Source organism: Staurois parvus, unplaced genomic scaffold (assembly GCF_062004578.1).
Source record: "Staurois parvus isolate SC_StPar_1 unplaced genomic scaffold, SC_StPar_1.0 ptg000155l, whole genome shotgun sequence".
Lineage (NCBI taxonomy): Eukaryota > Metazoa > Chordata > Amphibia > Anura > Ranidae > Staurois > Staurois parvus.
Window position 1 is genome coordinate 44,372 of NW_028317951.1, and position 27,210 is coordinate 71,581.

The 27,210-nt window shown below is 40.3% G+C and overlaps 2 protein-coding genes across 2 annotated transcripts in view; both read left to right on the top strand.

Moving 5' to 3' along the window:
- The window catches only part of GMPS (guanosine monophosphate synthase), a 44,275-nt gene extending 43,497 nt beyond the window's left edge, over positions 1-778 (top strand). Inside the window, exon 14 of the mRNA XM_089675663.1 lies at positions 192-778. Coding sequence (XP_089531789.1) covers positions 192-293 — 102 coding nt within the window. The 3' untranslated portion in view covers positions 294-778. The remainder of the gene's footprint in view (positions 1-191) is intronic.
- Positions 779-1,504: 726 nt separating this feature from the next.
- The window catches only part of LOC149463228 (extracellular calcium-sensing receptor-like), a 39,161-nt gene continuing 13,455 nt past the window's right edge, over positions 1,505-27,210 (top strand). The window contains exons 1-4 of the mRNA XM_089675664.1: positions 1,505-1,526; positions 15,508-15,637; positions 20,329-20,466; positions 26,480-26,780. Of these exons, the coding sequence (XP_089531790.1) occupies positions 1,505-1,526; positions 15,508-15,637; positions 20,329-20,466; positions 26,480-26,780 (591 nt within the window). The remainder of the gene's footprint in view (positions 1,527-15,507; positions 15,638-20,328; positions 20,467-26,479; positions 26,781-27,210) is intronic.

Sequence of the window (27,210 nt, forward strand, 5' to 3'; positions counted from 1 at the left end):
CACCAGTTTGTATTGCAAATTGTGATATTTATTTGCAGTATTCTCCCATGTTGGAGGACAACATACATGATTCACTCAAATCCATTTTAACCATAAGACCTTGTGTGCTTAAAATATGCATTGATTGTGGATTCAAGAACATGCTATTGATTTGGAATATTTTCACATATTTTTTTTTTTTCTTGCTGCAGGTTGTATTGAAAATGGTGACAGAAATTAAGAAGATCCCAGGAATCTCTCGAGTAATGTACGATTTAACTTCTAAGCCACCAGGAACTACTGAGTGGGAGTAATAAAATGTGTGTTAATCTGGTGTAAAAGTACTGTGTGCAGCTTGACGTTTATCAGAAACCATTCCCAGTGTTGACATGCAGTACTGTTGTTCAGTTGACTGGAGCTGCTACTGTACGTGACATCTGATTCCGTTTGCAGAGCCTGCACCTAAAGTAAACTTATGTTGGGTCATACTTTATTGGGGCAGAGGACTTGTACGGGTAACAATAATGGCAGCAGTTGCCTGAGGGCAAACAACTCATCCTGCTTTGCCTTTTGTCTTACGGAATCCGCCTGTTTTCACGTGTTTCTGTTGTTGCATTTTTTTTCTTCTTTCCTAAATTTCTTTGTTCTTTTTTGTTTTCTTTTGTAAAATGTAAAAAAGCAGTTCATTTATATACATTTATCAAAACCATTGTAATAGCCCAACAATGTAAAATGAATAACTGATGTGACCAACAGCTTTTGAACAGATTTATTATAAATAAATATTTTGCCAAATGGAGTTGCATATGTGTGCCAGTTGTTGGGAATTCACGTTTTTACACTTAACATTTCATAATTTTTGTAGGTTAGGATCACTTATTAAAATGATCCTGTCGGTTACAAAAAAAAAAAAAATTAAGATGACGGTGTCATGCAAAAGAAGAGTCCTTATATTTGTCTCTCCAGCAGCCCATGTCTTTTACTTTCCCTCTTCCAGAGATGCAGCCAAAGTTGGTCTCTTTGGCATTTGAGACTTCCGGTACCCCGCTGCCCACTTGGGTTCCATCCTCTTGAAAGGGTTGATAGGCTGGTATAGAGGTTTACGAGAACATAACTGTAGATCTTTTCCTGTTCATCGGGTACTGTTCAAATGTCCTAGGTATCTAAGGATCCTCCTGCTGACCCCTGAACATTGTTTCATTTACTACTGCATTGCTTACTACTTAACTGTGCGTCACTTACTATAGAGTTTAGGAATCAAAAGTGATGCAAAATTCAGAGGTCTGTAGTGACAGAGTGCAGTTGTAAGTGACCCTCTGTCTCACAGTACAAACAGCCTTTTTCTGTACTGCTTACCTCTATTTTTCCTTGTTCCTGACCTCTTTACAGTACTCGGGGTACTAAAGCGCCAGCTCTTCTTCCCCTTTTTCCTATTCCCTGGTCCAGTTGGCATGGCTAAATTACAGCTAATTATACCCTTCCTACTGGACCAGGGAATAGGAGAAAGAAGAGCTGGAGCTGCAGTATGGTGAAGACCTTGGAGAGAGGTAAGTTTATCCTCTTTTAGGTGTCTCTGTGTTGCCTGCCTACCAGATTGAAATTCACTGACACAACACCCAAATTTTAAATTTTTTTGGCATTTCCAAAAGTAAAAAAAAAATTACAGTTTTAAAGTGCAAATTTCAGTATTTAGGCTACAAACAAGTACAATATGCAATTAGCAATGCGATTTAAGGCAGATATTAAGGAAAAACATATTTCTTAATTAATCTTCAATATAGTAAGTAGCTCAGGGACAGGACTCAGGAGGGCAAGAAAATAGAATGGGCAGGCACATACACATGAAATTGACTTTCACAGTGACACTGACAGCAGTGTGCAACAGCATAGATGATGGCACCTCACTGACGTGACATGTCCCCTCCTGAGTCACAGTGACAGTCTCTCTCCACACCAGGTGGTCCCTTCAGTCCACTCCAGTCAAAATAGCACTAATAGTCCCGCACCTGGCTTGCTTTGTTCCGATCCTGCAGACGCACACACGAGGCGCCGATGCTTCGCTCATCTCCCTTGCACCATGACATCACATGACACGTTGGCACTGCCTCCAACAGACCCGCCCATGCCGCTCGAACAACACACTAGCAGGCACTCAGATGGTCTTGGCCTGCTCTGGACCGGAACTGCTCATGGGCAGTTTCAAGACTGGCGCCACAGCCATATTTTTTAACTGGCAACCTTTTCCTGTCACTGGCTTTTACTGACAGGACAAAAGTGCACATTTTCTACTGGCTGCCAGTAAAAATACTGATGGTTGGCAACATTGGTGTCTCTGCTATGCTTGTCACAGGTAGCTTCAGCAGAAACCGTTTATGCTGGTAAGGGAATGGCTGCTAAAGGCCATTGCGAGGAGTAGGTAGTGGGGCCATGATTGGTTGTGATTGGCTTATCAATCCTGGCAGTGGTTTCCAGGCTCTCCTGTTTCTCCAGGGAGCTTGGGATGGCAAGAAACTGCTCATACAATTGGTGCAGGAACTGATTTGTGAACATCCAACTCTGACCTCCCGTGACTAATGAACCTGACAGCAACATGTATTACGCCACTTTTGGATTCAAAGCGGTCATTCCTCTACTAAACTGTAGCTGAGGATGCATCTAACCAAGCATGATCTGTGATTAGCTGATTATTGGAGGTCAGGGGAGACTTTGGGGTTCTAATAGCCTCCATAAAGAGGACCTGTCACCCGCCCAGTGCTATCACATGGGGGTTGTTAGTCATTTTGTGATACAAAAATAAAGTTAAAGAATATGTTAACCCAACATTTCATATTCTGATATGTGCTTCCTATACCATGTATTTGTATGAATGTGTATCCTGTTCTTTGTTTTGTTTCTTTGTGTGAAATCTCTGGTGTTCCTACCAATCCCTCTGCTTTCCTATAAAAAAAAAACTGACCACACTAGGCAGGAGAGCACTGTGTGGTCAGTTCTCTAGCTATGCTGAGAACTCATTGTGCTCTCCTCCAATGATCAGACATTTTCTGACACACACCCCTGCACAGCCATTCACTAGGAGGATCAGTGTCCTGCTGTTTCTCCTCCCCTGGCTCTTATGCAGCTGAAAACAGAGGGAATATGATCACATTTAAAGGAAAAATAAAAATAAAAGGCAAAACATTTAAAATACATCCCCTCCCCTTTTTTTATTTTAAACTGAATGGGTTGTTTTACAAGGTGAGGGTTTACAATCGCTTTAAGGGGGGGGGGGCAAAAAAAGTCTCAATTTAAAAAAAAAAGCACTGCTATTTAAGCTTGTGGTGTAGGGCAAGCTTGTGTGTGTAAACATAAATTGTGCAACCCGTGAGGTATCATCACAAATAGAGTGAGAGCATCAATTCTGGGGCCATAATTCATGGTTAATAATGTATGTAAGATCAAAGCGCGCAAATCCCCAATCAACTGAAGTCACAAAGTTGCAAGTATATAAGAGGATACCGTCTCTTAAAAGGCCAATTCAAATGAATACTGTGCATAATTCATGGTTACCACTAAACTGATAACCCGTTTTAAAGGAGTACAGCCAAGGCTTTATGGAGTCTATTGCTCACAGGAGTGCAGTGACCCATTTTCAGTAGACAGGCTTTAGCCCGCTGTTGGCTGTCACAGGGCCGGTCCAGGCTCTGAAAAGATCCCAAAAGTTTGGCTGGGATCCAGCGAGCTGCTGAGAGCCGGATGAAGGCTGAGAACTGAGCGATCAGCTATTTGTTTGCTGAGTTCTCAATTTTAGAAGCAGCAGGGAACTCTCCCAGGGTGCCCTGCATTCCATTTACAGATTCCTCTGCTTTTCTTGCTGTGGTAGATCCTCTGGCTTTCAGTCTGCTCATTAAGCCTGCAATATGTCCAGCGCTCAGTCTCTCTCTCCCCTCTCTGCACAGCCACTGCTCTCATTGTTGGTGGATGAAGATGGAGGGAGAAATAGCGGAGGAGGCAGAGCCAGCAGCAGCAGTATATTGCTAACAATCCGGTCCATGCTGCTGGGCAGTTCTTCATTTCGGGGCTACGTAAGATCCTTGAACTTTATGTACAGATAACATTAATAAATGCAGTATTTATCTGTTTTCTGCAGCTGAAATATGCAGATTCTAGGGTTGCCATTAAAAGAATAATAAATAACATCCGGCACTTTTGGGGGTGTTCTAAATCTTTACCCAGTGTTAAAGATTTTAATAAAGAATATTAATGTTGCATATTTACAAGCAAAATATTTAATAATGCTTATACAGATCAAAAAGAGGCTAACTTGAAGCTCTCTGTTCTGCTCCTCTAGTGCTCACTAGAGCACCAGGCTGTGGAGGGAGCAGGAGCAACTGTCTCCCACTGTCAGCAGCACTCTGAGAGGCTGACCCAGCTGCTGTTCAAACATCTGGATGGATCCTGACAGTAAAGTCGGGATCCTTGCAGAGCCTGGACTGGCAATGACATCAGCCGACAGCGGTCTTTAGCCAATGGTCGGCTAAATCTGGGTCACAGGAGTGCAGAACTGCGTGCACTTCCTGTGATCCAGAAGAGAAGTATGGCCAAAAAAGCTTTAGTCATACTTCTCCTTTAAACTGGAAATCTTCACATTATTATATTAACATTGAATCCCATCTAAATTATGCAGGTTAAACTACTGTAAACATTAAAAAGAAAAGCGTTTCTTTGAACTGTGAAAATATTGAGCTCGGTTGACATAGGCCATACTTTCCTATAACCTCAAATTCATTAATCAGTCTTGTTTGGTTTTGAAAACAATCAGATGCCATATCCTCAGAGAGTACTAATGCACATGACACATATGAATGCTTGGGCAGCCTTCCCCAGATACTCAAACTCCCCTAGGATTTCGGCGTTGGGAGTCTAAAGAAACAGATCAGATGGCTTATTTCTTCCGGACAGAAGAATTCTCACTAATAGGAGAAGAAAGCTCTGAATAAATTTGACAACATTAAACCCTGTGGATTACAACATTGAGAAGAAATTATTAACTAGCGGATGGTTTCTGAAGGAAAAAATAACACTTTATTAATTTACCCAATTGTATACTACATTTAATGTTCTTTTGTTTTATTTTAATGCAATGTTATTCCTTAGGTGCCATTCATGTGTTTTTATTTTTATGTGTGTTTGTTTCTGATTTAATGTACAGGCCACCTATAGACGTCTGTGCAGATGCGGTATAGAGTTTGTGTAATTTTTTTTTTTTTTGGAAAAGTTTCATGAGTACAGGAAAATAAACATACAATGTCCAGAAGGGTAGAAAATAATTAGACAAGTCCAGTGCTGCAGAAATACACAGACATAGGGGTTGATTTACTAAAGGCAAATAGGCTGTACACTGCAAGTGCACTGAAAGTGCAATTGCTCTAGATCTGAGGGGACCATGCAAGGAAAATTAGAAAAACAGCATTTTTACTTGCAGATGATTGGATGAAAGAAATCGGCAGAGCTTTGCCTCATTTCAGAGCTTCCCCTCGGATCTAAAGCAACTGCACTTGCACTGCACAGTATATTTACCTTTAGAAAATCAACCCCATACTATATAATGGTCAAGTAGAGATGTACTGTGATGGAATGGCTGTCACCCTGATTGGGTGCTCCGTCAGAGAACCGCTTCCTCGCCACTGGGACACAGGACCAAGGTATTATAGATGAGCACTGTACCCAAGACTAGACGAGACTAGCTTAGATGCCAAACTGGAACTCTTTGTTGAACAGAAAACACAGGTTTTTATACACTCTGGAAATAGGGCCCATCTCCTCATGAACAAATATTACACTTTGGGATAAACATCCCACACTGATTGGATAGCGAGGTGAAGCTGAAATCAGTCTAATCCTATTATGTAAGCATCTCTAAAAGGACTTGCCAACAAGCAATAAGTGACTCAATTAATGATGGGAATGCACACCTAAGAGGCACGCAATGGGAGATGATAGTAAACATATATCCTTAATAAACAGATTAGAGCAAGAGTCCTCAGCATGAGGTTGTTTTGCTGATTACGTCAACATTTTCTTAGAGTCTCTTAGTCTAGGAAGGAGGGGGGTTGAAGCAGTCAATACTAGTTTGGGCACAGAGACCCCAAATCGGTATTTTGGTCCTCCAGTTCTCAGAGTCTGTGTGTTTTGGGGAGACATGGACTTGAATGTGAAGTAAACTACTCCAAAGGTCCCCCCCCCAGTCACAGTACAAAGAATAGAGCCCCTGCAGATGCCAGGGCCATTATCAGTAGGCAATAGGCTAGCCTGCAGTCCCCTCCAAAAGCCCCTGTCCAAGTTGGGTCTGTGACATGTACAAAAGAGTATCACATTAAAAAACTAAAGCATTATATCAGATAAAATACAATGTTATATGAGAGAGGGGTTCAAAGATATATAGGCTGTATCTTTATATACCTACTTGTATGAGATGGGGCATAGCCCACATGGTGTAGTCTGCAGGGTACCAGCTAAGCGAACACGTTATGAGGATTACATATGTAGAGAACACTCAACTACCATATATAAACAGAGAAACAAAGAGACTAAAGAAAAAATGTCTACGGTCCAGACACTGACCGTAGCCATATTATATATCTGAAGATGAGGGGGATATCCTATAGAGGGATCAATATTGTGGAGCACAGTAGGGTTCCTATACCATCTAGAAAGTATTTTTTAAGTTTGCTCTTGTACTCTCGTTGCGATAGAAGTCTTATGGGTGAACGTTAAAAATTTATTCCATCTAATCTGGTGTACTGCCAAGTTCCTCTACCCATTTGGAAATAAAGTGTAGAGCCAAAGGGAGGGACTCCCTCAGAAGAAGCTGATACAATCGAGACAAGGAGTGCTCTGGTTTGCCTTGCTGTGTAATCATTGTCTCAAAGTCTGTATGCAGTCCCGTTAGGTTGGTGTCGATAAGTTCTGAAGTTGATGTCATAGCTTGGAATATTCCATCCAGGCTTGTGATATAGAATGGCACAATGGTAAAAGCTCTGAGAGGGGGGAGGGGTTAATGTCATGTAAGATTTGGTGTAACAAATTCCAATGAGACTTCATTCATGACAAAAAACATGTCTCTTTTGTAGCTGGAGGGAATGTGAGACTGCCAAACAATGGCATTATGGGTCTGGAAGAGAGGCAACTAATGTACATACAAATCCCAGGTATTAAGTGTAGCTGATGCTAAGAGTGACTAGGAGGCGTAAGTTCAGGGATTGTCCACAGTAATGACGTAAGATCTGGTATACTTAAGTCATCTTCATAATTTTGTAGATCTACTGTGGTACAAGTCCAAAAGTCAGATTATCAGACGATTGAGAAATCCTATGGGTGGGGAAACTAAGATCATTTGAGAGACATAAAGTAGTTTGGGTAGTATATTAATTTTACATTTATGTGCCCAAACCATGAGAAGTTAGATTTATCATAGGATTTGAAACTGGAAAGTATCAAATGTAACAAGGGAGTAACATTTTTATCTGCAACAGGTGCGTTACGTACACCCAAGTACTTCACCAAGCCATTTTGCCATTTGAAAGAAAGTAGATTGGATTGTGTACAAGAGATTTCCTGAGGTAAGAGAGAGGCCTCAATCTTAGTTGACTGTAATATTTCTCCCGTTCCCGAATGTCTCAGATTCCTTTACCATGCAGAGGATGGATACGTGTGGGTGTATAACATAAGAAAGGAGATCATCCACATAGAGAAATGATTTGCAATGATGAGAGCCCACACATATCCCTGTAAAGTTTGGATTGTCATGCAACTCCACCGCTGGGTGCTCCATTTACAAAATGTATGGTAAAGGAGAGAGAGTGCCCCTGGTGTGTGCCATTGCATCTTTTATGACTCCTGGTTCCCGATCACCTTATCATTGTGATAGCCTCTGATTGGCTATCACAGTGATCGGTTACTGTGTAGCCCACCCATGTGTTTTCTTTCTCTTCTGAATGAACAGAAAGACACACTATATTGCCAAAAGTATTGGGACACCTGCCTTTACACACACATGAACTTTAGTGGCATCCCAGTCTTAGTCTGTAGGGTTCAATATTGAGTTGGCCCACCCTTTGCAGCTATAACAGCTTCAACTCTTCTGGAAAGTCTGTCCACTAGGTTTAGGAGAGTGTCTATGGGAATGTTTGAAATGGTAAAAATCCTCCTGTGCTCAAAACAGGTCCTAATTCTCAAGCTGCTGGCACTAACCTCTTTACCAAAATGAGTGAAGTGACTGAATATATATACAAATAGTGCAGCGCCACAAATTAATAAATGAATACAGATAAATACAACCCCCCCCCCCCCCCAGTGCATACAGGGAGTAAAATATACACAGTGCAAAACGTGTAATCAAGTGTACTTGTGACCAGTGTCCAATCCAACACTCGTGAAAATTATATCCAACAAATATTAAATATAAAAATGTCCAATATTGGTGCTCATCATAATAATATTCATACAACTTTATATCAAAAGGTCCAATCTTGGTGCTCAGAAAAAAACTCATGCAGGTGCTAAAACGTGTTCGCTCTTGTACAAATCCTGAATGGCTGAAGTGCCCCCTCACCTCCTTATGTCGACCCCACAGGGTCAGCTCGGTCAGAGATATAAACCCCTCAGGATGGTATCAGGATTATTAGCCCAAATCCACTTCAACGTAATCCAATCTTCCCATACACAGCCCAGTCAATGATGTTCTCTCCAGGCCATATATAGACAGAAAACCTCCATAGTGTAAAACTTTTTATTAGAGTATAAACAAATAAAAATGCCCACTCACATAATCCTTCGCCTCTGACACTGCAGATCTACCACATGCTGGAATTGTACTGCATGGGTATATAATACAGGATTTTCAAATATGGCTCCCACGCCGGAAGTGACATCACTGCGCACCCAGAAATGCCTCCTCGCGTACCCTGATGAAGTCTTGTGTCCTGTGATGCAACGCGTCGGTACGCGAGGAGGCATTTCCGGGTGCGCAGTGATGTCACTTCCGGCGTGGGAGCCATATTTGAAAATCCTGTATTATATACCCATGCAGTACAATTCCAGCATGTTTTTTTTTGTATTTATGGGAATGTTTGACCATTCTTCCAGAAGCACATTTGTGAGGTCAGGCACTGATGTCGGAGAAGGCCTGGCTCGCAGTCTCCGCTCTAATAAATCGCAAAAGTGTTCTATCAGCTTGAGGTCAGAACTCCGTGTAGGCCAGTTAAGTTCCTCGACCCCAAACTCGCTCATCCATGTCTTTATGGACCTTGCATTGTACACTGGTGTGCAGTCATGTTGGAACAGGAAGGGGCCATCTTCAAATTGTTTCTACAAAGTTGGGAGCATAAAATTGTCAAAAATGTCTTGGTATGCTGACGCCTTAAGAGTTCCCTTCACTGGAACTAAGGGGCCAAGCCCAACCCCTGAAAAACAACCCCACACCATAATCCCCCCTCCCCCAAACTTCACACTTGGCACAATGCAGTAAGGCAAGTACCGTTTTCCTGGCAACTGCCAAACCCAGATACATCCTTCGGATTGTCAGACAGAGAAGCATGATTCATCACTCCAGAGAACACGTTTCTACTGCTCTAGAGTCCAGTGGAGGTATGCTTTATACCACTTGGTGATGTAAGGCTTGGATGCAGCTGCTTGGCTATGGAAATCCATTCCATGAAGCTCTCTACACACTGTTGTTGTGCTAATCTGAAGGCCACATGAAGTTTGGAAGTCTTTAGCTATTGACTCTGCAGACAGTTGGCGACTTCTGCACACTAACCTTGCTCTATCATTTTACGTGGCCTACCATTTCGTGGCTGGGTTGCTGTTGTTCCGCTTTGTTATAATACCACTAACAGCTGACCATGGAATATTTAGTAGCAAGGAAATTTCACGGATGGACTTATTGCACAGGTGGCAATCTATCACGGTACCATGCTTGAATTCACTGAGCTCCTGAAAGCGACCCATTCTTTCACAAATGTTTGTAGAAGCAGTCTGCATGCCTAGGTGTTTGATTTTATACATCTGTAGCCATGGATGTGATTGGAACACCTGAATCCAATGATTTATTTATTATTATTTATTTCAGGTACTTATATAGCACCGTCAATTTACGCAGCACTTTACATATATACATTGTACATTCACATCAGTCCCTAACCCCCAAGGGGCGTACAATCTAAGGTTCCTAACTCACATTCATACATATACATACTAGGCCCAATTTAGACAGGATCCAATTCACCTACCAGCATGTCTTTGGAGTGTGGGAGGAAACCGAAGTACACAGAGGAAACCCACACAGACACAGGGAGAACATGAAAACTCTAGGCAGGTGGTGCCATGGTTGGGATTCGAACCAACAACCCTAGTACTGCCAGACGAAAGTGCTAACCATTTAGCCATTTAGAGGAGTTTCCCAATTTTTGGCAATATAGTGTACATTGGGGTTGATTTACTACAAACAAGCTTGTGAACTGCAAGTGCGCTTGGAAAGGCGCTTGCTCTAGATCTGAGGGGAACAGCATTTTTGCTTGCACAAGATTGGATAAAAGAAATCAGCAGAAATTTGCCTCATTTCAGAGTTTTCCCCACATGAGGTGCACTTGCAGTGCATAGTATATTTACCTTTAGTAAATAAACCCTGTGACGGGTGCGGCGTCAGACCCCAGTCCTCTCACCAACTTGTGACCGAAGGACTAGCCAATCTAAAACCGCGCTGCCACTTGCATAACAGTGCCACGGTCAGCTGCACCCTGCACAAAGATTTTCCAGCTCACTGGACCACAATCTATGTGCCCGCAGCCTGAGAGTGATTGTTACTGGATCAGGTTAATTACGTAATTAACCCTTCACACTGCCACCACCACCTTTTTACAGAGAAGGAGGAAACTCACAAATCTTAGCAGTAACACTATGATGTTTGAATAAGCGCCTGTATACACACTTTCACCGCAGGCAGATCTATACAGAGGTTTTAAAACACACAGTAGCACTCTTCAGAGACAGGGATTCTTAGTTTGCATTAAAGAGATTTAGAAACAGTTCAGCGCTTTTCAGAAAATAGGATTTATTACTAAAAAGGTCAAAATGGTGCAAGAAAAATATTTACAGAAAAAGATGTAGCCAATATATATATATAAATAGAGAGAGCAATAACACAACAGAGAGATAACTGAAAGAAGTTTAAGAAGGTAGAATACTTGCAGAAGTCCTGGTTTAAGCAGCGTTCAAGTGTCCGAACAAAAGGGTACTTTTTCTCCCAAAGTTGGTTCCTGATGTTAAAAGGGAGAATCTTTTTGTCTTCCCTCTCCAGGCCTGACAGCCTGTTTTCTAGTGACCCAGCACGGGGTGTCTACTGAAGCTAAGGGTCAATCGCCTCATTTGGGGAAGGGGGTGTAGGCGGAGACCCAGGCTAGGACCAAATCCCTCACAAGTTTATACCATGGTTAATAACCTTCCATAGGTACATGTAGCATCCTATCCACTGGTATGATAATATGCAGAATCATCCGCTGAACGTCCATACACCAGATATGACATATCTGCCTGTGATGGTTAAAGAGATATCGCTTTGTGCTCTTGGGTAGGCGTTATCTAGGGGTGTAAGGTATCAGGTGACTTGTATTAAAATGTCCTACCTAAATATATGCTTTGTTTTATTGTACTTTGTTCCTGTTGGGAGTTATGAAATTGTATGAAAAAGGGATTTCAGTGGAATGTACGTTTTACTGCTACTCCGGAATGCTTTTCATGTCCAGTGACTGACGGATTTATAGCTTTACGATCAGGCCAGAGCAAGGGTCTGGCAGACCTCATGGAACCAGCTAATTGGGTTTACAACCATGAAGTGTATCCAGCTGTGCCCTGTGCACTCTTGAACTCAGCACACACACAGACCACATGCCATTCAACAAAAAGGGAGGGGCCTGATTTGGAGTGAGAATGACACAAGATGGTGGATCTTAGCAAAATGGTTGTCTGCGTCCATATCTGTGTGCACAATTGCTACAAACCGCATTGCATCTTTCCTTGCAAACAAAAGTGTGATAAAAAGTTTTTAAAACATTGAAAAAAATTAAGAATAAAATAGCTAGATCAAGGTTTGTTCTAGGTCAGTGTCAGGATTAGTGTTAGGGTCAAGACCATGGTAAAAGGTCAGGATCGTCGTATTTTAAGTAGGATTTAAAAAAAAAAAATATATATATATATATTTTAAAATGAGTGTCAGTGTGTTTTAGGTAGGATAAAAAAAGCAAAATGTGCCTTATTGTTTCTTGGTCCTTCCACGGGTACAAACAACAAATAACATACACATATGTGGTATTCCTGCGATCGCCAGGAGCAGGAGGATTTATTTTGGGTTGTTCTTTGTTGGTGAGTTATGGTAATAGCAAGAAATATAAAGCCATCTTAAAAAAGCATTTTGTTTACTATTTTGAGCCAGTTTTCTCTTGATACTAAAAAAAAGTAAGGGGATGTCCATTACCTTTTACCACCAAATGAAAACCCAATTTGTCTTGAAAAAGACAATGGATATTTCACCTGGATACACAACGTAGTTGTGATTATATGTACAGTTTTACTAGCACATGTCAAAGTTGCAAAATTGGGTCTGGTGATTAAAGTTTGTTTTACCCTGAAGGGGTTAAACCTGCCAGTTTGTTCTAACCCCTCACCACTTTGTTCAAACCTAGAAAAAAGGTTCTGTGTTTAAGTTCTATTTTAAGGCAAGCAGAAGATGATTTATAAGTATCGTAGTTCTTAAAGTGATATTAAATCTAAACCAAAAATGTATTATATTGCAACTTACCAATTCTTACATGTGGTGGCTGCGGTCATTTCCTTTTTTTTTTAGTGTTTTTTTTCTCTATTTTAAGCTGGTTAACCTAACTAGTAATTCTGTTATTTTTAATTTCCCCTAACAAAACAAGATGTCCAGCAAAAGTGGCAGGTTCAGGATTGAGAAAAATCATTTAATGCTGACAGGGGTGCGCAAAATGGTCAGGTTTTATTCATTTATGTAAAGTCTTTATAAAAAAAAAAAGAAAAGAAAAATAAACTGTTTGCTGTAACTGTTTATAAAGTGTTAACTTCAATTTATTAGTCAAATCCATCTAAATCTGTGCATTTAACACTACCCTCTCCCCTGACTGGCAATGCAAGGGTGGCTCCATTTCTCCTCCATCCAGAGTCGAGACACCCTAAGACACGAAGTGTGTGACTGGCCGTATCATTAGGTGAAATACAAAAAATCCTAAAAAAAGAAAACTAATGCAGACACCACGTTTAAGGATTGGTAAACTGCAAAATAGTACCGTTTTTAGTTTAATTTAAGGTTACCAATCATCCCCATTTCCTGAGGATATTCCTTGTTGTGAGGGATCTATGTTGGGGAAACAGATGTCTCTGGATTTGCCCCCAGGAGCCCCCACCATAAACTTCTCAGTGCACTGCTCCAGTTCATCACATTGCACAAAGATCAGTTCAGAAAGGGCGCCTGTAGAGCTCTCTGCACATGCATTGCTATTCATTCTGTTGTCAAAGTGCAGTCTGCTCCAGGCTTACGATTTTGGAATTAATCTTTGCACAGGACGGCTGAAGTGGTCTACCCACGGGTGGCGGCATGAATGGCTGGGCAGGAGCAGAGCACTCTAGTATACCAGTGCCATTTTTGAACTGGCACTTGCACAGTGTGAAGATTGGTAATTGAGAAATTTGCAGTAGTGGCTCCTGGGGATTATAATCTACTCCGCTCCACATAACAATGCTGAGCCCTAGAGATGACAGACACAAACTACAATCTGTGAGTAACTGCATGGTCCTTGAACTCTTAATCCAGACTTCTGAACTCTCTTTGCTACTTAAACCAGACCCTGAAGTTCAGAGGTCATGATTAAGTAATGCATAAGGTTCAGGGATTTAACTGAGTTATTAAATCCTGACCCCCAAAGTCTATGCCTTACTTAATCCTGACCCCTGGAAACTGTGTGTTACTTAATCCTGACCACTGAACACTGTGCATTATTTAATCTGGACCCCTAAACTCTGTGCGTTACTTAATCCTGACCCCTGAACACTGTGCATTACTTACACCTGACCCCTGAACTCTGCTTTACCTTATCCTGACCCCTAAACACTGTGTGTTACTTATTTTTGACCCCTAAACTCTGTGTGTTACTTAATCCTGACCCCTGAACACTGTGCATTACTTACACCTGACCCCTGAACTCTGCTTTACCTTATCCTGACCCCTAAACACTGTGTGTTACTTATTTTTGACCCCTAAACTCTGTGTGTTACTTAATCCTGACCCCTGAACACTGTGCATTACTTACATCTGACCCCTGAACTCCGTGCTTTACCTTATCCTGACCCCTGAACACTGTGTGTTACTTAATCTTGACCCCTAAACTCTGTGTGTTATTTAATACTGATCCCTGAACTCTGTGTGTTACCTAATCTTGACCCCATCACTTTTTTTAACCATACCCTTTTCAGCCCCTCCTACTGTTAACAAAATCTAGCCATACCCACAATCCACTGCTACCCAATCTCCTGCATTATTCCTCTTCATGGAACCCAAGGTATTTTGTTTTTATACCTCCAAAGCCCGCCTCTTGTTCCAAAAGTATTTGACCAATTGTTTCAGGGAATGTTAAAAAAATGAGGGTGTGAATTTTTGGGTGTGGCTACAAATGAGGCTGTGGTTTTGTGGGCATTGTCCCTAGGGTGTCCCCTGATTTTATTTTGAAAATCTGGTAACCTTAGTTTAACGCTACTTTAAGTGGCTATAGGTATCAAGGAGATTAAATGGGTAAAGAAGAAACAGATATAGTTCAGTAATTAAAGAGCCACAATCCGATTTAGATTAGGGAAATCCTGTAACTGAATTAAATGCTGACCCAACAGTAGGACAAGTCCTATGAACCCTTTTTTTCCAGCACACTCACAGTACGAGTATACACTTGTATATATGGAATTATCTTTTCATAATTTTTAGGAACACTACACTTATTATTTGAAATAAATTCTGGTTTACCTGTAAATGTATCCAATCCTTTCCCGAATCTTTTGGCTTACTAAATCTTATAAGGTACATAGTTGTATCCTTCTTGCAGGGTCCTCCTTCTTTCTGTATGTAAGTTGGCAGTCACCTCAATTTTTGCATCTTTTCTGCTTTTAATTCCAAGGATTTATCAGTCCAGACATTTAATCAATCATAATAATCTGCATCACTCAGCAATACAACTTAATCCATTTTTTCTAATACTGATAGAAATAGGTGTACAGAGCAGCTAACAATACAAATAGGTCTTTTTGTGCAATTCATTTGGTATCTCTATACAACTTTAAGTGGTAGTAAACCTACCTTGTTTACTTAAGGCTTACCTGTAGGTACAATAAAATATCTACTAAACATGCACTGTTTAGGAGATATTTACTATAGTAGCAGCTGGCGCATGCGCACTGTGCTCTCAATGGACGGAGTGCTGTCCATTGAGAGAGGCGTGACTCCTGCCATCATCACGGCTCGGCCAGTCAAACAGCTGAAGCCTCCAAACCTGGAAGGAAGACCGGGTGAAGATGGAAGCCCTGTCAACGGTGACAGTGCACTGCTGCAGGGCTTCTTGCTAAGGTAAGTCTTTCACAATATGTTAGTGTGCGACGCATACTTGCACATTATGCCATTTTTTTTATAGGGGACCATTTTTTGTGAATTAATTTTGGTGGTTTACTACCACTTTATAGCAGAATGAAAACCTGCTATATGCCTATCCACAAAGGATGATGCCATCATAGCATTTGATGGCTTGGAAGACTGGTTGAAACCTGACATAAGCGCACTGGTAATTGTGACAGTTATCACTAGAAGCATGCACATGTGCTGGTATGTAGAATGTAAATAAAAAAAGATTGAAGAAAACAAGATTGGTATGTTTGAATAAGGATTTAATAACATTTACTGAACTTTCCTAATCAGAACCTTCAGGTGGAAAGTTTTTAGCCAGTGACTTCATCCTATTAGATGCAGGCACTGTTAGGGTATTCAAGCAGCTGTGGGTGTCATGGCTGCTTTAATACAATCCCAAAACAACAAGCATGAAGGAATCGAGGAAACGAGAAGAACGAGAGATGAAGTGTTTATGGTGAGCCTTATTATGTAGACATCTCCAAAAATGAATTTTTTAGTCCTTCTGGCAAATGGTTGTGTAGCAAAAGGCCCCTGACTGAAGAATCCAGAAGCCCTATTGACAAAACAGACTCCATCCAAGTGGGCAACATACCGTGCTGTAGACTGACATCTTCTATGAAGAACAGAACTTCCACAAAGACCATCCCTCAGATAGAAACTGAATAGGATTTTGTTTTTTCAATTTAGTAATCACGCAAAGTACAAGCTATCATTTGAGGTCCTTATAGTTCTAGAACTTTGTGGCTGCATCCAGCAGGAGCTACATTACAGTATCTCAAAATACATGTAATGATTTTTAATTCTGAATACAGAATTTTACTTTTGTTTTTTTATTTATTGCTGTTTGCCTGAGTAATATGCTTTTTGACCATTACCAGCCATTTCAACCCATTTCAGTTTGTGTATGAGTATTTTTGACACTCAAGTGCATAACTTTATGTTTCTTTATATTAAACCTCATCTGCTGTGTAGTTGCTCAACACCCTATATTGTTAAGATCTTCCTGTTATATGATGTTATATCCTGTGTCAAAATTTCCCTGCATAATTTGGTATCATCATCAAACACTGAAATCAAACTGTGTTTTCCAGCCTCTATGTTGTTAATAAACACATTGAACAGCATTATTCCCAAGTCAGAACCCTGGGGCACACAACTCATAGCTTTAGACCATTTGGAGAATGAGTCATTCATCACTACTCTCTGGACCATTCGTGTAACCAGTTTCTCATCTATGTACATACAATTTCATCAACTCCAACAGACCTAATATTATAGGTTAAATGTTTATGAGGTACAATATCAAATGCTTTAGCAAAATCTAGATAAACTATGTCCACTGGACTTCTACCATCCAATTTCTCATTTACTTTCTCAGATAACTGGTTGATCTGACAAGAATGGTCTTTCATAAATCCATGCTGGTTATCACTTATGATACCTTTATCACAGACACATTTCTGTAGAGACCCTTATGATTCCTTCAAATAACATATATACTATTGATGTTAGACTGACTGGTCTGTAGTTTCCTGGTATACATCTCAATCCTTTTTTGTAAATTGGTACCACTTTTGATCTATGTCAATCAGTTGGTACCAGTTAGTAAGGTAACTTTAAAAATCAGAAATAGTGAATTGGCTATAACTGAACTCAGTTCCCTAAGAACTCAAGGGTTAAAGCCATCTGGACCTGGTGGTTTGTTTACAATAAGTTTATCTAGTCTTGTTTGTACTTATTTTTCAGGCAAACACAGGGGTATCTTTGAAGAAACACCATTAATATTACTGTTAAGACCATCGATGTCTTTTTTTCATCTGTAAAAACTAAAAAGAAAAATTATTTGCAGTGGATATAAAAGGTCTACACACCCCTGTTAAAATGTCAGGTTTCTGTGATGTAAACAAATGAGACAAAGATAAATCATTTCACTATTTTTTCCACCTTTAATGTAACCTATAAACTGTACAACTCAGTTGAACAACAAACTGAAATCCTTTAGGTGTAGGGAAGTAAAACTAAAAAACTAAAATGATATAGTTGCATAAGTGTGCACACCCTTAAACTAATACTTTGTTGAAGCACCTTTTGATTTTATTACAGCACTCAGTATTTCTGGCTATGAGTCTATCATAATGGTACATCTTGACTTGGCAATATTTGCCCACTCTTCCTTGCAAAAACACTCCAAATCAGATTGCGATGGCATCTCCTCTGCACAGCCCTATTCAAACCACCCCACAGATTTTAATCTTTAATCTTCTTCTGGTGAAGCCATTCCTTTGTTGATTTGGATGTATGCTTTGGATCATTGTCATGCTGAAAGATGAAGTTCCTCCTCATGTTCAGCTTTCTAGCAGAAGCCTGAAGGGTTTGTGCCATTATTGACTGGTATTTGGAGCTGTTCATAATTCCCTCTACCTTGACTAAGGCCCCAGTTCCAGTTGAAGAAAAACAGCCCCAAAGCATGATGCTGCCACCACCATGCTTCACTGTGGGTATGGTGTTCTTTTGGTGGTGTGCAGTGTTGTTTTTGCTCCAAACATACCTTTTGGAATTATGGTCAAAAAGTTCCACCAAACCATAACACATTTTCCCACATGCTTTTTGGAGACCTCAGATGTGTTTTTGCAAAATTTAGCCAGGCTTGGATGTTTTTCTTCATAAGAAAAGGCTTCTGTCTTGCCACTCTACCCCATTGCCCAGATATATGAAGAATACGGGAGATTGTTGTTCCATGTACCACACAGCCAGTACTTGCCAGATATTCCTACAGCTCCTTTAATGTTGCTATAGGCCTCCTGGCAGCCTCCTAGACCAGTTTTCTTCTTGTCTTTTTATCAATTTTGGAGGGGCGTCCAGTTCTTGGTAATGAACAGTAATGGCAGCACAGTGGCTAAATGGTTAGCACTTCTGCCTAGCAGTACTAGGATCATTGGTTCAAATCCCAGCCACGGCACCTCCTGCCTGGAGTTTGCATGTTCTCTCAGTGCCTGCGTGGGTTTCCTCTGGGTACTCCGGTTTCCTCCAACACTCCAAAGACATGCTGGTAGGTTAAATGGATCCTGTCTAAATTGGCCCTAGTATGTGTATGTATGAATGTGAGTTAAGGACCTTAGATTGTACACCCCTTGAGGGTTAGGGACTGATGTGAATGTACAATATATGTAAAAGTGCTGCGTAAATGAATGGCGCTATATAGGTACCTGAAATAAGTAATAAATAAATGTCACTGTTGTGTCATATTTTCTCCTCTTGATGATGACTGTCTTCACTGTGTTCCATGGTATATCTACTGCCTTGGAAATTATTTTGTACCCTTCTCCTTACTGATACCTTTTAACATTGAGATCCCTCTGCTGCTTTGAAAGCTCTCTGCGGACCATGGCTCTGCGGACCATGTAGAATGTGACTAAGAAAATATCAGGAAAGTCCTACTAGAACAGCTGAACTTTATTTGGGGTTAATCAGAAGCCCTTTAAATGATGCAAGTGTGTACTGACTCCTATTTAACATGATTTGAATGCGATTGCTTAATTCTGAACACAGCTACATCCCCAGTTATAAGAGCGTGTGCACACTTATGCAACCACATTATTTTATTTTTTTTATGTTTACCCCCCCCCCCTAAAAGATTTCAGTTTGTTTTTCAATTGAGTTGTACAGTTTATAGGTCACATTAAAGGTGGAAAAAGTTCTGAAATTATTTATCTTTGTCTCATTTTTTTTACATCAGAGAAACCTGACATTTTAATGGGGGTGTGTAGACTTTTTATATCCACTGTAGATCTGCCTTTCCCTGTCATTTGTAACCAGCTTCATCCATTATGGAGCCTATCTGTTCTTTCACAACCCTTTTTACTATTGATATATTGGGAAAAATGGGATTTTCTTTTACTTGCTGTAGCAATACATTTCTCATATTCCTTTTTAACTGCCTTGATTGCTCCCTTACATTTCTTGTTGCATTCCTTATAAATCTAGAATGCCGAGGGTGTCCTTTCTACGGTGCACTTTTTAAAGGTCTGTTTTTTTCTCATTTATTTGTTTTTTTTACACTAGAATTTAGCTACATAAATTTAAATTTTGTTCTTTTATGCTTGCTACCCAATGAATTACAATTGGGAATGCACTTGTGTAGTTCATCTTAAAAATGCCCCCACTTGCCTTCTGTGCTCTTTGTTGCAAATATTTGGTCCTATTGAGTGTCTTGCAATAAGCATCACAGTTTATGGAAGATAGCTTCATCATCATGAAATCAAATTTGTTTTACATGTTTATGTTCCCTATATATACTTATACTTTATGCTGTTTCTTTCAACATGTACAAAATTGTCTTAGATTCTGTTTAAGGTATCAAGTTAATCCCTCTGGTGACATGTTTATAGTCACATTTCACACATAATCAGGAGTGACAGGCTAAAGTCATGTCATTGTCTGCATCCATATTGGAACATCCCACAGGACCTGACAGCAAAGTTTTTGGACAATTAAACTTGAAGAGAAAAGCGATCTGGAGGGTATAAATAAGAGCTAAGAAGGTGTCTTCTAAACTGCATCAAGATGTTGTGCTCTTTGCTTCATTTTCTGCTTTTTCAGGTATGCATCTGTGAAATAATTTTTCCCTCTTGTAGACTAGATATGAGTGTCATCCCAGGAATATTCAAAAGAGGAGATATGCTCATTGGAGGGGTGTTCCCCATCAAGCGAACTAAGAGCTTTACAAATGCCATGTTTACGGATAATCCATCCACCCAAGTATGTGATGACAGGTGAGTACTAATAGACTTCACATCTGTTTATGTTCCATAAACCAGAGGCCTTTTTTGCATTTTAGCTATTGACGTATTGATTCCGCAAAAACTTTTTCACTACTTACCACAGCAAAATGGTACAATTTTTTTTTGGTGACAGACATGGCTTTCTTATGGTGGAAATTTCCTTCGTGAATTATGTTATTTTCTAATTAGTTTAAAGACAAAAAAAGGCAAAAAATAGAAGAATATGTATGTTTCTATTTTGAAAAGTTTTAAAGCAACTTGTGTTTTTAGTAGATTCAAAGTAAATATTTTATTACATAATTTTTACTGCAAGAATTTTATTACATTTCTGGTAAACAAACAAAATGTCTTTGTGGTGCACATACACATGAACATGCATTAATATGTTCTAAAATGCATTGCGATATGGCAGTCCGTTCATTTGAATGGGCTTGCTAACACACCAGAATGCACCAAATGGGTGCATGCACTATTTTTTGTAATGCAGTACTTGATAGTACTTTTCCATGTGTTGTGGTACAGTGCAACACAGGTGTGTTGGGGTGCCATTCAATATGAATGGTACTGCAGGGCTACAATGCACATAACATGCATTGCCATAACACATGAATAGCTAGCAGTGTATAGTGTGAATAGCTGTGAGAATCTAGCCTCAAGAAATGTTACTAAATAGCAAAAAAGAATTGTAAGGCTACGTTCACACAAGTTTTGTCAGCAGGCATTTTTAACGCTTCCTAAATGCCTATGAAAATTCTGCTTTAGGGTCGCATCGCGGCAAAACTGATACCTCATGTCGAGTCAGGAGGAATTGAAGCCTCCCATTCAAGTCTATGGTGCCGCTCCTCAAACGCCTGGCAGGCGTTTGCAAGGAGGTTTCGAGGCGTTTGCAGAGCATTAATACCATTTAACTTCATTATAGGCGTTTGTGGTGCGGTTTTTATCGCTTGGCAAATGCCTATCAAACGCCTCAAAACCATACATAGGGTGTTTGTGGAGCATTAAAAACGCTTCCCAAACGCCTGTCTACCTCCTGTCAAACGCTATAGGGGCGTTTGGCAAAAGTTAGCAATAAGTCAAGTGCGAACGAGCCCTTAGGTGTAGACTTGAGTAAAGGGAATTATTTCCAGTTAGCAAGGGTTAAGGAAGGGATAAGCAGGGATGCAATTGGAAAACTTTTAAAAATACTTTTTCATGTTTGCTGCAGCTAAACACAGTGCAACAGACTTTTTAGCTTGCAGATAGTACTGATTACTATAGCATACTGTTGCAGTGATCAGTGCCAAAAGCGTAGCTGTGTTACATAGATCAGGATCTTAGCTGTCAAACTGATGGGTCCTGGCATTAGGCTTATCTGAACTCATGCAGAATGTACCTAATTTGCACAAGGTCTTTAGGCAAATCAAACACGTTTTCCAATTTCAGTGTTTTAGTTTATCTCATAGCACATAGAAATATACACTCACTGGCCACTTTATTAGGTACACCTGTTCATTTGCTTGGTAATGTAAATTGCTAATCAGCCAATCACATGGCAGCAACTCAATGCATTTAGGCATCTAGATATGCTGAAGACGACTTGCTGAAGTTCAAACCGAGCATCAGAATGGGGAATAAAGGTGATTTAAGTGACTTTGAACATGGCGTGGTTGTTGGTGCCAAATGGGCTGTTCTGAGTATTTCAAAAACTGCTGATCTACTGGAATTTTCACGCACAATCATCTCTAGGGTTTGCAAAAAGTGGTCCAAAAAAGAGAAAATATCCAGTGAGCAGCAGTTGTGTGGATGAAAATGCCTTCTTGATCTTAGAGGAGAATGGGCGGACTGGTTATTGCAACATTCAGATGGTAGGGTCAGAATTTTGCGTTAACAACATGAAAGCATGGATCCATTTTGCCTTGTATCAGTGGTTCAGGCTGTAGGTGGTGGTGGTCTTTGAGGAATGTTTCCAACACCTTGTTGAATCTATGCCATGAAGAATTAAGGCAGTTTTGAAGGCAAAAGAGGATCCAACCTGGTACTACCAAGGTGAACCTAATAAAGTGGCTGGTGAGTGTATAACCTTATTTAGCCCTCAAAAGAAAAACAATACACATTTGCTAAATTTTCTGGCAGACTTACATATTATTAGATTCTTTTTATGTTAGAACTATCTTTGCTGAAGTTTATTATCAGCATCAATGGCATGAGTTTCAACACGTGCACTGATTAGAAGTTACTGGCATTGTGTTGTGCCCTTTTTAGTTTTGTAGGTTAAATACTGTATTTCTATGGGAAATATATTTTCTAAAGAGTAGACCATCCAAAAAAGAAAATGGAAATATACAATAGCTATCCCTATAGTTTTTTTTTAATTACCTTTTAGGGTTCTTGTGAGATCTGAGGAAGGAACCCCTGCTGGAGGGTCAGGAACTGTTAGACCACAGTATTCTTTCTCCCTAGTCGTTAGGTAGTTGTTCCATGCTAACAAGTGTATTAGGAAGTTGGCTGACTTTAAGATGTTCCTTGCCCATCTGTAATTTTTTTTAATAAGATAAAACAAGTTCATGCATGTCCTCACTGGTCATACAGTCTACAGTCTGCTCATCTTTGCAAGCTCACAGCATACCAAGAGGCAGTATGGGAAAACTGCAATACAATAAGAAATCATGATATACTCACTTGCTACATGTACAGTATATTCAAGTTCAAAACATGTACCCCTGATGCTTGCCACAAAGACCACCTTCAAAAGGTTAGGGATGACAAGGCCACAGATGTACACTAAGGAAAGCAGCAGAGTCAGAAAGGATACATGTATCGAGTTACTAAAATTGTTTTAGTTTTACAAGTATTATTGATACTTTGATGCAATGCAGTATAAAAGATTTTATAACTTAGTTGGCTATTGCTTACATTTCCAGGATAAACATTTCTGAGGCCAAATCCTCCAAACTGGAAGACAGTTTACAAATCTTGATTAATTTTATTATATTTCTTTCAATCTACCCTTCACATGCTTTCACTCAGTCTCTCTCAAATTTCTTACCATATGTAAAGCCAATTTTTGGTGTGGGTCATGTTATTCCAAGTACCCCTCGATAGGTATTTATTACCCAGGTGAACCTGAAATTTACACCTTATTGATTGATTGCTTCAATGCTTGTTGCTTGGCATTAGCTTAGTTTTGCTTTCTCAATGATGTCAAACAGCAGCCTTTTGCTATCTCCAGCTTAAAATATTCACCATAAACAGTATGTCTTTCCCCATGTATGATACAATTCAAATGCTAGGCCATAGTTGACTTTATTATATTATGTTTTTGTAAGTTCATACTCTATGGTCTACCAATGAATCAACTTGGACTACTTTAGTCTACTCTGAGTTGTACTGCCTGATTTATCTCTTCCATTCTTCAAGTTCCATTCCTCACTCTCAATGTTTCACTGACTGTAATTTTAAATAACAAAAACACACTAAGCTTCAAAGTTCTCTCGAGCTTGGTTCTTTCGTACATTTATCTTCACTAAGTTCTAAGTATGCCCCAAAGTGCAACTGCCACTTTGCTCATAATCTTTCTCTTTCCTCCACATCACACACTCTTGCTTCAAGACTTCTCAAATGCTTCTTTTTGCTGGAATTCACTTCTTCAAGTCTACATTCACATGGACATCAAAATTTTAGATATTAAACTAGTGACTAAAACTGTAACCAAAATACACATACATTAAGTAGCACTGCCCATTCCCATACCTGTAGTGATTCAAATGAGATAAATTTGTAATAAATTGTAAATAATCTCAGTTAACAACAATGACACAGAAAAAATATATATAGAATAAAATGAAGAGCAGTCCCAAAGAAAGTCCTCCATATCAGTGCATGCTACAGATCACCAATAGTGTCCATATATGATCTACATAATATTGTTCTTCATGAAGTGCTTGTGACCACCACTCCCACTGTGCAGATTCAATGACTGGCATGCAAAGCTCACATGGTTAGTAATGACTCCAAACATATCCTATTTTACTCCGAAACAAACAATTTTTTGTTGTGCACATCCCTAGTAGAGAATATATGCTTAGATTAGTAACTAAGAATACTCAGTCACGTACTAGGGAAATTAAAACAACACATTTTTTTCTTGCATGTTTGGATGATTTAAATGAACACAACTTCACTTTATTTACTAAGCTTAGAAACAATTCACTTTGCAAAGTAAACAGTCCCTGCTCCTATGGTAAACCAGTGTTTCTCAACCGGGGTTCTGCAGAACCCTAGCGTTCCACGAGAAGTCCCCAGGGGTTCCATGTCGATCTACCCATCAATCACAGACTTCTGATGGGTAGATCAAGTCTCAACAAACACATTCAGAGTAGCACGGAATGCGGCTATAATAAGACCTCTGTCATAACACGATCCTTCCCACAGGCCCCCCCTTTCCTCCCATCCCCCCAGGTGCTTGTATATGACATTACCTGGGGTGGACGGGAGAAAAGGAGGGGTCATCAGGGTGGATCACGCTATCAGAGAGGACTTATTACAGCCGTTTCCCACGCGGCTCTGCATTTGAAGGGAACTGCTTACAACAGTGTACCCTGCTGTGTGCCCTGTACCCTTCTGTGTGCCCTGTACCCTGCTGCGTTCCCCATGCTCTGCTTTGTGCCTTGAGATATACCCTAATGTGTGTCACATGTTATGCAGTGTGCCCCATGCCCTGCTGTGAGCCCTTTGATGTGTCTCATGTTCTGCTGTGTTCCCCCATGATGTGCCCCATATTCTGCTGTGTGCCTCATGATGTGCCCCATGATGTGCCATGTTCGGCTGTGTGTCCTGTGATGTGCCCCATGTTCTGCTGTGTGACCCGTGAGGTGCCCCATGTTCTGCTGTGTGCCCTATGCCCTGCTGTGTACCCTATTCCCTGCTGTGTTCCCCATGTTCTGCTGTGTGCCCTATGCCCTGCTGTGCACCCTAAGCTCTGCTGTGTGCCCCATGTTCTGCTGTGTGCCCTATGCCCTGCTGTGCACCCTATGCCCTGCTGTGCACCCTATGCCCTGCTGTATACCCCATGTTCTGCTGTGTGCCCTATGCCCTGCTGTGCACCCTATGCCCTGCTCTGTGCCCCATGTTCTGCTGTGAGCCCCATGATGTACCCCATGTTCTGCTATGTACCCTGTGATGTGCCCCATGTTCTGATGTTGTGTGCATGCCCTATGAGGTGCCCCATGTTCTGCTGTGTGCCTTATTTCCTGCTGTGTGCCCTATGATGTGCTCCATGTTCTGCTGTTAGCCCCATGATGTGCCCCATGATGTGCCCCATGTTCTGCTTTGTGCCCTGTGATGTGCCCCACATTCTGCTGTGTGCTCCATAATGTGCCCTGCTGCGCCCCCATGTAATGTGTCATGGTGTACCCCACAATGTGCTCTGCTGTCCCACCTGTATTGTGTTCTCCTGACCTCCTGAGCTCTGTCTGCTGCCCCCTGTACACTGCTTATCTCATTTTAAACCCAGAATTGAGCATCTGTGAAGAAAAAAAAACAGCATAAAAAAGGTAAGTTTTAATATTTTTTCTATTATTTAACGCTATTTCTTAAAATAATTGCTGTTATATCACAGCTCGCTGATCACACCAATGTTCCGTGAACTTTAGATATGAACGTTGTCTCAAACTTTTTGCCAGGGGTTCCTCGAAGGTAAAAAGGTTGAGAAACACTGTAGAAAACCATGCACTATAACTTTTTGTATGACCTATCCAATTAATTCTCTCTTGTTTCTACCGTCTGTTCTTCTACATTGTACGCTTGTGTGACTTTTTGTGTCTTGTTTCTGTCATATATGCTTTGCTACACAACTGTATGTATTTTTATTTTACCACCTTTCTTCATTATTTACATTACTTTGCACACCAGAAAGAGAGGTGGCGGTATGCCATCACATTTATCAGTGATAGCAACAGTACTAATTATATCTTTAATATATGCCTTGTTATCCACCATTGTCATAATCAAAAAAGCCTTCTATCAGTTTTGATTTTAGGAGCTTCCGCTGGCTTCGAGCATTGATCTTTACAGTCCAAGAAATTAATAATAATCCACACCTCCTCCCTAATACGACGCTCGGCTATGCAATCTATGACACTTGTGACAACATGGCTGAAACAGTGAAAGAGATGTTTGAGCTGATTTCTGGGCCATCTAAAGAAGCAAGAGATATTCCAAACTACCAATGTCAAAAGAAATCGATCTTAGCTGCCGTTATTGGTGAATCAGCCTCTGTGATATCAATAGCAATGGCAAGAATTTTGGGCACATATCATTATCCACAGGTGTTTTATTAGTGTGTGTGCTGGAGTAATATAACTCATGATAACCAATTTTTTATGATGCCAAAAACATATATTTTACATCATAAATGTGAACAATGACAGCGCCAATAACCTTTATTCCCCTCAGTGAAGTCTTTCCTACAGAATCCATGGGAAATGAGACATTATTATCCTCCCAAATTAATCACAATCACATAACAAGATACTGAGGATGTCTTAGAGCCATGATAGACCACTGCAAACACCCTGATCAGAGCTCTGTTAAAAGGAATAGGTTCACACAGAAGCTGTATCGGCAGGTCACATAAAATGCATGCGTTTGAGTTAAGCCGACATGTTTTTGTGTCTGTTTCAAAACGTTATTTGTTAAAGTCTGCTCTATATTTTCTATGGACATGTTGTATGTGGTGTTGGTGATAACAGCTTTTGT